The 12,546-nt window shown below is 29.9% G+C and overlaps 1 protein-coding gene across 1 annotated transcript; it reads right to left on the reverse strand.

The window, feature by feature from the left end:
• Window positions 1-5,301: 5,301 nt before the first annotated feature.
• LOC132925992 (uncharacterized) lies at window positions 5,302-7,548 on the reverse strand. The gene is made up of 2 exons (XM_060990345.1): window positions 7,425-7,548; window positions 5,302-6,560 (listed from the first exon to the last, which is right to left on the reverse strand). Exons 1-2 carry the CDS (start codon window positions 7,546-7,548, stop codon window positions 5,302-5,304), a joined length of 1,383 nt encoding a protein of 460 aa, XP_060846328.1.
• Window positions 7,549-12,546: the final 4,998 nt, after the last annotated feature.

Consider the following 12,546-nt stretch of genomic DNA (forward strand, 5'->3'; position numbering starts at 1 on the left):
GGACTAAAATGAAGCTTAAACTTCAAATGCATTTATAAAAAATTGCGCTTATGTATTTTATTAAATTTTTATACACATAAAAAATTAAGTTATTTAGGATCTTGTATAAAATGTTCAAAAATGTTGAACCATTTATGGAAGAAAAAAACTAAATAGATGAATATTTGTCACTCCTATATAAGTAGTTCAAAAAGAACTAAAGAATTTTGAAAATTGTATTTTATAATAAAAAAATAATATAAACATTTGGTGAAAATTTCAAGTATACATATATAGTTACCTACTGTTATTTTATTTATTTACGAGTATTATTTATTTTAAAAAATGAGTATTACAAAATATCAAAATTGTTTGTGAAGAAATTTTTATAAATTTCTTATTATATAGTTTATATATTTTTGAGATTTTAATGAATTTTATCAAAATACTAACTTAAAACACTAGTAAAAAAAATTCTAAAAATACATTTTTCGATATTTCGTAATTGAGAAATAAATAACTTATAAAGAGCATTGTTTTAAATTGTTTAAGCATTTTAACTTAGCGAATAAATTAAATTAAATAAATTCACTGACCAGGGCCTCAAAAAGGCTGAAAACGGCCCTGTGTAGAGCTTAACTTCAAATACATATTAAAAAAAAAAAATTGTGTCTAAGTATTTTTTTATAATAAATTGTATGATTATTAATATTTTGTAAAAAGTAATTCAATTTTAATTTAATCAATTTATATTGATTGCACAGTTAAATATGCCAAATTAACTTGTTTATATTTTCTATGAAGTTTAATTTGTATATTGTATTTGATTTTCGAAGAATTTATAGTTTGTATCTAACTACATTTTCATATGTGATACCTATTATTACTCTAAAAAAAATTACCAAAAGCCAATAAAATAAGTCAATGTGAATTATAATATGACATTGTGTTTCTTTTTAAAAGTCCAGTAACTTCAGATTGGTATGGAGTTTTTGGGAGGAGATAGGTAATATCTAAATACACATTTTTTGGTAATTTTCAAAATTTTAGATCCTCAACATATTTTGGAAAATATAAAAACAAAAAAAGCGAAAATTAAAAAATTAAAGTAATAAATGAAAAAAATAAATAAAACCGTTTCTAATACTTAAAAAAAAAATATATTATAACAATAATTAATAATTACTACTATATATTATCATATTATGATATACGTATAATATTCTGTTATACCTATTATAACTTCTTTGCTTTATTATTTAAATATTTTATACGATTTGACGATTTATTTTGTACTCGAGTGCTTCTCATTCTCGTATCAAATGTACTTATAGTATTGTTCAAACGCGGCTGACTTCCCGCCGAATTGTCTACCTGACGTCATCGCCAAAGGCTTTACAAGTCTCAGGCGATCGGTGCGGAATGTCCGCGACAGTCATCCCCCCTCTACGTAATCTCGGCCGTCCGATGTCCACTGCAACTTTTGCACGGTCATCGCGTGTCTGTCTTTTCGCCAACGGCCGAACCAGCCGTATCTAAGTGTTCGCCCGTTCGTCCCATTTTTTAGTTCGTGGGCCTCGTGGCTAGTCGACCTGATTTTGGGTCATTAGATAGTGTTTATTTTTATTTCAGTGTGCGCAGTAAGCGTCGTAAGCTTCGAGATAGTCGAGGCCTGACGCGTATGTCTCACTCCGTCGCCTAACATTTCAGTCCGCGCGACATTATATTTATACATATTATACACATTATATATTATATCAACACAAAGCTATTGCTTTAACAGCCTGGATTCAAACGTGGTAGTGCCGAGATTTATACAGATATCATATACGTCAAAAGGCTGTCGCCTTACCAGCCCGGATTCCTACGTGATCGAGTCGAGTAGCGGAGCAGGTTAATCCTTTCTTTTATTCTATTATTTGTTGTTATTCTTTATATTGTATGTAAAAAAGGAATCTGTCCCTTTTTCTTATTTATTATTAATTATTAGTAGTGTTAGGAATAATACGGGCCCGCATATTTACTATTATTATTATTATTATTATTATTAATGTTTTGTATACGTTGTTTCTGTGGTTAATATTATATTATATCTGGCGCCCAGCGTCCCTTTGTTCTATTATAATATATTGTTCTAATATTTAATATCATAGGTGATCCTCCTCCCGCTCACCACATTACGAGAGTCGTTACCGCTAACCGCGATAGTTAAAGTAGGAGCGGAGCGGCGCAGACATTTGGTAGCAGAGCGTGGTTTCTGGCCTGGGTTTGGGTCCGGTTAGCGTTTTGTGTGTGCCTTGGTATCAGCTTAATATTATTATAGGACAAATTGTATTATATACCTAATTAGTGTGGTTAGTGCGTGATCCCGAGCGTTATCGTAGGCGGTAGGCCGCTACAGTGCAATTGCCCCGATATCACGCCTTATCGGTATTGCCCTTATATATGCGCGTTATATTATTATATTAAAGTAGTATTTTATTATTAATTTCGTTTATCATGGTGAACGAGGAACAGCAGCGGGTACACCGGTTGATGCGATCGAAATTATTCGCCGATGCAAAGCGAAAGACTGCGATATCAGCTATCCGTACAATACATGCATTATCTTTACGGGCGTTAAAGGAGCCTGAGATTGTTTCCGAGTTTTTAATAGCAGCCACTGATTTAGAAGGTCATTGGGCTCAATTTAAATTAGAGGACGAGTCTTTTTTAGAACATCTTATTAATCTCGATAAAGCGGAGGATTATTCGGTGGACTTGCCTGCCGAAGTTCTAGCTCTAATTAATGCGTCGCGCTCGGTTGTAGAAAAGTTACCCCGAAAGGCGTTGATACGATTGATTTATCGTACCTTAAAGGTCAGGTTGCACCGAATAACCAATCGGTTCCGACAAAACAATTTTCGCGACTTCCGGATATTCCGTTGCCCGAATTTGACGGGGATTATCGTTATTGGCCTACTTTCTATGATGCGTTTGAGTCTTTGGTTAATAGTCGACCCAATATATGTGATATCGATAAATTATATTATTTAAAAGGATGTCTAAAGGGCCGTGCGGCGGACGCGGTGAGAGATATACCATTGTCGGCAGAAAATTACGCATTGGTACGTTCTACGCTTTTGGAGCGATTTTATCGTCCACGTCTCGTGGCTATGTCTTTGGTCGACAAGTTGTTAGGTGCTTCGCCCGTTAGACAGGAGTCTCTTTCCGAACTTAATAGTTTCATGTGTTCATTCAGTGAAAGTATGTCTCTCCTCAATGCGTTAAAAATTCCAGACTTACGCTCCTTCATTTTATTTTATTTACTATTATTATTATTATTATTATTATTAATGTTTTGTATACGTTGTTTCTGTGGTTAATATTATATTATATCTGGCGCCCAGCGTCCCTTTGTTCTATTATAATATATTGTTCTAATATTTAATATCATAGGTGATCCTCCTCCCGCTCACCACATTACGCGAGTCGTTACCGCTAACCGCGATAGTTAAAGTAGGAGCGGAGCGGCGCAGACAAGTATATTATATTGGTTGTAAATATAATTATTTAATTAATAATTTAAAAAAAAATAAATGTATATTGATTGGTGTCAACTAGTTCCTAAGTTCCCCTAGAGGACTGCGTTCCACTTTTTTGATATCTTTTTTTTTCTATTTTATATGATTTTTTAAAAAATTTAAAAATTTTGAAAATTTCAAATGCAGATATCTCTGGTTTGAAAAAAAATTCAAAAATCTGGAACGAGGTCATCTAGAGGAACTTCTCAAGTTTATTTTGGTGTTTAAATTATGTTTCTACGACTAACGAGAGTTGAGGAAAATGGGAAGTACGAAAGCATGTTTTAACGGTCGATTTTTCGCTACCAGAACGGCCTCTTAATAATACATACTAATGAGAAAATGTTTTTTTTTAATAGACTTAAATAAATAAAATATTAATGTTCTAAAAGTCATAATATAATTATTTTTTATTTTATTATATTTAATTTGTAGTATGACAATTGTGGGGGGGGTATCATATTTAAAGTAAACTATTAATATTCTGTTATTTTATATGGGTATATTAAATAAACTAAAAAAGTGAAAAAATATATTTAAACTCAATAGTATTAAATAATTTATCCAGTTTTAACACTTTTTTAAATTTTAGGTTCTGATATTCCCGAAACTGAAAGTATTTTATCCTATTCAAATTCCGCTGGAGATTTTTCTAATTTATTTGACGACAGTGATAATAATACAGTTGAAATTTCAAGTGAAGAAGATAATACGGAATTTTCTGATAACTCACCCCGTACTCAACTCGCACAATGGGCTATAAAACATAATATCACCAATATAGCGATGTCTGATTTACTTAAAGTAAATCAACGATCAATTATTACCTTTAGACGCAAGGACTTTATTAAAAACTGATATTTCTAGTACTACTTCTGTTAATTTAAAAAACATGTCACCAGGATTTTACTATCATTTTGGAGTTTCGAATGGAATAAAAAATCATTATATTATTGAAAATAGTCATATTAATGAACCAATAAAACTAGTTATAGGAATAGACGGACTACCGTTAACTAAAAGATCCAAAAGCACGTTTTGGCCGATTTTATGCTATATTCGTCCGTATTCACACATTGTGTTTCCAATTGGATTATATTGGGGCAATGAGAAACCTCAAGAAAGTAATGATTATTTATTTGATTTTGTTAACGAAATAAAAGATCTTATTAGTAATGGAATTGAAATTAAAGTCAGTTCAGGAGAGCTTATTAAAAAACAAGTTAATTTAGACGTATTTTGTTGTGATTTACCTGCTAAAAACTACATTTTGAAAACCAAAGGGCACAACACATATTTTTCATGTTCTAGGTGTTACAAGTAGTATGTATTTGTATGTTCTGAGCACTTTTGGGCAGGGAGATTTTTAAAAATCAAGGGGGACTTTCCCCCTCAAGCCATTTTTTCCCCTGTAAATTATTGTTGTTCAAAAAGTGTTCACCATTGGTAGAACTCATCATCATATAATATGAATCCATCACTCGTTGTATCAAAATCAGTGTTCGATATCCGTCCTTTTAGAAGAAAAGTGTGACGGTTGGACTTCTAGTTAATAAACAGATTTCAATTATTATATTATTAGAATGTAAATTAACTAAAAAAGTTGTAACGCTTGATCTAGAACAGTGGTGCACATTAATGTGTGAAAACAATTTTAATACAATTATTAATAATTTACATACTCGATGTAAACGTGTTAGAATTTCAGACAACTTTTTCTACTCTGTTAACGTAAACCAATCAACTATTGTTTTATATTCTAATGATAATTACATAACAGTAGTCCAGACTCAGGATTATTAAAATTACCAAAGATTTTGGTTAAAGAAGCATCTTTTGACCACCATCTAGTTTCACCAATAGTACAAACTCTTTTTCTGGAATTCATAGTTGTCCAAACATCCATACGGGTGTGTGATTCACGTATGAAGACTGCACACCCATTTAAAATTCCAAATAAAGTAATAGATTGTAATACTTTAAGAGTAATATCACCTATTACTAAATTCAATACATGCACATAGCACCACAGATGTATTTGTTTAGCTGCTACATCACTTAGTTTTGCAGAAAACCCATTATATTGGCCCTGCATATTTGCAGCTCCATCAGTTGCATTGCTTACACAGTTATTTGCTTTTATGTTCAGGTTATGAAAAACTTTTAAGACTAAATCAACAAAGGCTATCCCTTTGCTTGACTTGCATTTTATCATGCCAACTAATCGCTCTTTTACAGAAGTATCGTTTACATATCTTATAATAACTGAGCATTGGTCAATCACAGAGACATCTTGAGTAGTATCAAGTTGTACAGAGTACATTCTAGCTTTAATGATCTCTTCAGAAATTGATGACTTTATAATTTCACTTATTATCTCAATAATGTAATTGACTGTGGTTTTAGATAAAATACTTATGTGCCCACCTCCTTGTTTGGAACCAGAATCATGACTTTTTGTACTCTTTTTAATTGCTTTATCTAAATGAGCTTTGAGTACTGGATCATACTTGCCCACTAGTAAAATCATTTCCAAGAAATTACCATGGTCTAAAGCTGGATTATCAAGAGTATATATGGCTTCATTAGTTTTACCTCGATAACTCAGTCCACGTTTACCGATTAATTTAATAATATCAATTATACGAAATAAAACTTGCCTTCTATTTTCTATTTCTTTCTTCCTTATTGAACTATGACCATAAGTTAATAGTGAATCAATTGATGAAAATTGTTTTTTCACAACATGAGCATCTACATTTAACCTATGTGTTTTTGAATTTTCATGTTCATTTATTCGAGTATACACATGCTTCCAGTCAATAAATCCTTTAGAGAACGGTCCTGATCCGTCACCATAACAAAGGCAAATACAACAAAATAGAGATTTATCCATGGATCTAAATGACACCCATTTACGATTTCCTCCATCAAACCGAAAATAAGTTTTTTTATATGCAAATGGTACACCAATTTTTGGTTGATTGGGATGAAATAACCAGTACTTTGCAAAATTGGCTGTGGAAGGTCTTATAAACAAATTCAAATCAGAAGACTCTAAAAAAAAAAGAAATTAAAATCTTAGTGGTCATAAATCATAATTGAAATACATGTCAAATTAGAAAAATTAAATTCTGAATTAAATGGTGACAAATATATTATTTTACATTTTTATGATTTCTATTTTCATGCCTTCATGGTACTAAATATAGATACAAATTTGTAGTGATATAAATTTAAATTATATTCTTGTTTTAGTAATTTTGTTTATTATCCTCATAATTAATTATTTTGTACCTAGTGTCTTAGCTGTCATTTATATTATGTACTCAGTCTTGTATTATTAAATTAATATTTTAAAAATAGTATTCTTACCACAGTCATTGGGTAGTTCAAATCATATAACTCAAATCATTTACATATCCACTGTGTTGTTCTTCTAGGGATAAACTTTCTACTTCAAACTGTTTATTTGTACCAAGAACATCTAATAGTTGGAAAATTAATACTACATAAGTACTTACACCTATAATTCCATGATTCCATCTTCTAATATTATATTCAAGATTATTTCAAAAATGACTGATAAATATTGATTATTTAATTATATCTTTCATTGTATTAAGTAAAATAGGTAACAATATTGTAAATAAATTTGATATCGGTATTATATGTACCTGCCTACTATTAGGTTTATGTTAAATATATTTTGATCCTACAAAAATATTGTATAACAAATAACAATGTAATTTGTATAACTACAAAATGAAACAAAAAGTGTACACATTTCTGAAGAATCAGTTCCTATAGGCTTAATGCTCCTAGTTTAAAATTCAATTATGTGACCAATAACCATATATTAGTAAAGCTGATATTACTTACCAGTATTTTTTGCTAAATAAAAATTTAACTTTTTTTGAGTTTTATCGTTGGCACATTTAATTAACAAATCTTGCTCCATTCTTTTTCTTTTTGAAGCTCCACTTTCGAATTTTCGTTTAGACATTATTAACTATTGTAGTATAATTTATATTATTTAATAAATTAAAACACAATTAGCAAAATCTTAAAAGCCAAGACTACAATAGAAAGCCAAAAGGTAAAATAAAAATAACAGTCGATACAATTAATAATCGGTTTATACCATAGGGCATACTGGCATAGAGTAAGAATAAAACAGTTATATGATATTATTATCAACATCCACATTGAATATTGATAAGCATTGTTTAAAAATATAACAAGTCGAAATTATTAAGATACAACATATTTATATAAACGTAGATACCAGTTAAAGTTATCACTCGACACTCTTGGAAAATATAATTTATATTAATATACTTACCTATTGATTATTATTTATTATTATGGTTGTTTATTTTTGTCATTTGAACAACGAACTTACGAACATGTTTATTTATATTTACATTTTATACATTATTTAATTTTAGTAGCATGAAAGTAAATACAACAAAATAGGTACCTATTATACATTTATACGGGTATCAACGCGTATTACACAGAGGCCCCTAATAGCTGATGGTATATACAAAAATTACAAATACGCAGTCGGTATTATTTTACAGCCTCATAAAAATTAATTTTTTTTTTCGGGGTTGGGGCCTCTGAGCATAATATTGATGGGGTTTGACGATTGTCTATTGGTGGAGTGATTGGTAGTAATATTCTTATTATAGTTTGTAAATTATAATAAAATATTGTCATTTCATATTTTATGTTTATTTTATAAAATTACAATCATTCGTTATTCGTTTGTTTACTTTTTCACATTTACTATGCATTGAGTATTGTGTAAAGTTTAATGTTTAATTTATCCATCTATTGTATAGCTGTACCTACCAAAACGAAACCTGTCTAAGGGCCGGTTAAAAAGTTAATCGGAAGAAATAGTAGTGGTTAATTTAATTATCGGTTAAACCTGATGGTTAGCTTAACTGGAGTTCCAAAAACAGTTTAACTGGGACAAAGTATTAACCGGCAGTTAAATTCTACTAACTGGCAGTTAGTCAATTGAAAAACCGACCCTAAAAGGTATGTAATTCATTGATTTAATGAAATATATATAATTTATATTATTACATACAATATAATATAATACAATTTAATACAGTATAATACCTTCTTATAGGTACCATTGCCAATACTATAGCTTTACTACTTTAGTACATTTTGTGGTAATACAATTAATACAACTGTATTTTTCAATTGTCTACAATTACATTTATCTAACAGTAAGTATTTATTGATTTTTAATATTAATAATATAAATGTACCTATTAAAAATAATACCTAAGTAATATTATGGGACCATCCAACTCATCAAATTTTCTTTGGTTTAAATTATAGTACATACAATGACGAAAAAAATTATACACAAAAGTGTATGTGTCATTATCCTTTCGCTAGTTACGATGATTTTTAATATTTCACATCACGTCTCAGATTCGTTCGCCGCGGCGGCAGCCATATAATATAATACACAGCAATATTTATTCGTTTTTCAGTTTTTAGTTTAACGTAAAGTAATTGCAAATGATCTTATTTTTTTTTTCGAATAATCTAACCAGATGTATTAGTACTTATCATAATCTATCTATTCGTATAATTATATTTAATATTGGTTTATTATTAATGAAATAGTAACAATTCTATTATAAATTATAATACACCACTGTCATAACTCATAAAACTACTGCACAAATTATCCATCACCTATACTTACCAAATTTTATAGAAACTCCCATATTGGGTTTGTCATAGGTTCTATATAATTTCGAATTATTTTATCATAGCTATTATGAAGTACTTATGAGAAAAAAATGTAAGTTTGAATGTATCAAGAAAAATCGTCATTTGAGCAAATTATAAGAGTAAATTTACTTATTATCAAATTTAAAGGCAAGAATATTATTTAGACAATGACGTATGCTTTTAATGATATTATTATTTTAAAGTGAGTTACACCTATGTAAAATATAACAACTTTAAAATGTTCATAACTCACTTTCAAATTATAATATCAATAAAACCATATGTCATTGTCTAGATAATATTCTTACCTTTAAATTTGATAATAGGTAAATTTACTCTAATATTAAAGTTAACGTCACAAAATGTATTCTGCTGAACGAAAATTTGTTATGATATACGTTATTAAAACAGAGACAACACATGCGGGTATGGCGTCCTCTTAAGCATTTATATTTAATTCTTTTAATACATTTAGTAGGAACATTCAATTAGTGTATACGGTAGAAAAACGGGAATTTTCATGCATAATCAGTTTTCCACAATCTATTTACGATTAAATTAAAATATTCTGACTTTTTTTAAGCTATTTATAGATATTGGCATTCCAAAAAATCTTCAAAATTTAATAGAAGGTTTATTATAAGTTGTACTTATAGTAGTAAAAAATAATCAAAACGCGTTAGTCACTATTTTGGTTAAAAGCATTTAAATATGAGTAAATCTAACCAGTTTCGCTGTTCAGCAAACGATAAGACACTGCTATTTCTATTTCTATTCAAATCAAAACTGAAATAAATATTTTATTATTTAAATGTGAAACAATTGATTTTTTTATTACAATTATTCAAAAACATAATTTGTTCTAACTTGGTCAATTTTTATTGAATTTTAATATTTTTTTTTTGAACTGTTTTAAAAAATGTGTTCAACAAAATGGCTATCTTGAAAATTTAAAATTCTTAGATTCATAAAAATTTTTTTGACAATTTTTGAATTAAAAAAAAAAAATTGAATTTTATGCCATTTAATCAAAATGTCCATACTTAGTAATGTAAAAAACCGCGTTTAAATATATTGATTTTCCACGGAGATGATAAATATATGTCACACACAACCAAGCACACTATATATTGCATCATTAATTGAAGCATTCATTTTACTCTAATAAAAAAAATCAATGGCAGCATTGGCAGCTAATCAATCACTAATATATTATTTGATAGGGTAATGAGTTAAGTATTCAGTTAAGTTGACCCACTCAGATGAAAACTGGTCGTGGTCTCACATGTTTTGCAGCGCTAGTGTCCGATGTCCTGATCAACCACCTGTTGAATATGATACTGTACAATACGTATACATCGTGTGTTATATTAACACCATGACAAAATATATATTATATACATATTTTGTCATGACTCATGACTAGCATAATGTTTTTACGTTACTCCGCGTTCACATGTATAATCCTGAACGTTCCACTGATTCATTTTTACATTTTATTGTAACCTCATTTTTTTGTTAATATTTTTATTTTATTCCACAATAGTTATGTTATAAATCAAAAAAAACCCAAGTGATTATTACGATGAGATGAATGACCAGAAATTTTATGAATGGATGGAAAACTGTGTTGTAGTGATAGACAATGCGCAGTATCACTCGGTAAACAAAGAATAATCACTGACATCATCTACAAGGAAGGCCGATATAATAAAATCGTTAGAAGATAAATGCGAGGTCGTTGATAATACTATGGTTATCCTTAAATTATTGAAAATTGTTAAGAGAATCAAACCACTTCGTAGTAAGTATGTGATAGACGAACTCGCCAAAGCTAGTAATAAAACAATTTTAGGGCTACCTCCGTAACCATTGCGAGCTAAATCCCATTGAACTCACATGGTCATTCGTCAAGAATCACGTAAAAATGAATAATACTACTTTTAAATTACCAGATGTAAACAATTTATATTGTACTATAATATATTAATATTGTACGCAACGAACATGTTAAGAAAGTCAAAACAATGCAGCCGTGATCAAGTCATGGACCTCAGATCTGGGAGTAGAGGAACGAGAAAGTGACGTTAACACGTTTGGTACACCATTATGTAACAGAGCTGTTGAATCTAAATAATCTTCATGGAATACGCTATCATATGCTCCTGTATACTTGAACTAATAAACAACTATCTTAATTTAAATTTTTTTAAATATCATTGACTTTATGCTTATTTGAGACCAACAACTAAAGCAACGAAAAGAAACTCTTTACTATTCACCTATCATGGACTAATAGAACTTCATTCTATTGTCGGAGAAATATTGTAATTATAATATATTATAAAGGTCTCAACAAAACTAAAACTTGGTTTGGTAATAATTTATAAATCTCTTCACTCATATCTCATGATCCAAAATTAATAATTTATTTTTATGGTGTGATTATATGAATGATTAAAACTGTTCAAAATCGTTTTCGTTTCCGTGCTATAAAACCTAATTTACTGGATAGTATTCAATATTATTGTCGGCCTTCTGTGGTGTTACGTGATAAGCATTACTTTTTATGTATTTTACTTGCATTCGTGTCGGAATTATGGCTGGCTTTTCATTTGTTCGGTATCTATATTTACTGGTTAAGGCTGCTCTATTAAGCCACAACCATCTAAACGATTTCCACCGTTGCCTGGTAGAATATTTTTCCATAGATCGCACATCATTATCAATAATAGGGTACTGTAAAGAATCTGTGTAAAATTCGGGGTGCATCCGTTTAAATGCTACTCGTACCCCGGCCTCAAACACAGTCATCATTTCGGAATAATATGAACACTTATCTTGATCGCTGCATTTGCATAACTTAGCATCTTCAAAAAAGAGATCTGCGATTGCCTTTTCTAATTTTTCTCGCCGTTCTGCCGTAAGATAACGGTAAATTCCACAGCTCTTACTATCCAAAATAATGTTCTCTGGCAAAGATTGAGTTGACAATTGCGGCAGAAACGCTGGATTCTTAATAATTAGATGACTTCCACTATTGGCCAAGCCTGAATTAAGTTTGATATTTTTTCTATGCTCCTCAACGTAGCAATCTATCAAAGTCATGACATACTCAGGTTCAGCCTTTGCTTTATAACGTTGCTCGGATGGTTGGAGGCCAAACCCCACTGCAATCTTTGGCACATTGCCATTTTTTTCGCTTACACTATTCATTCGTTCTTTGACGATG

The sequence above is a fragment of the Rhopalosiphum padi genome, chromosome 3 (assembly GCF_020882245.1).
Source record: "Rhopalosiphum padi isolate XX-2018 chromosome 3, ASM2088224v1, whole genome shotgun sequence".
Taxonomy (NCBI): Eukaryota; Metazoa; Arthropoda; class Insecta; order Hemiptera; family Aphididae; genus Rhopalosiphum; species Rhopalosiphum padi.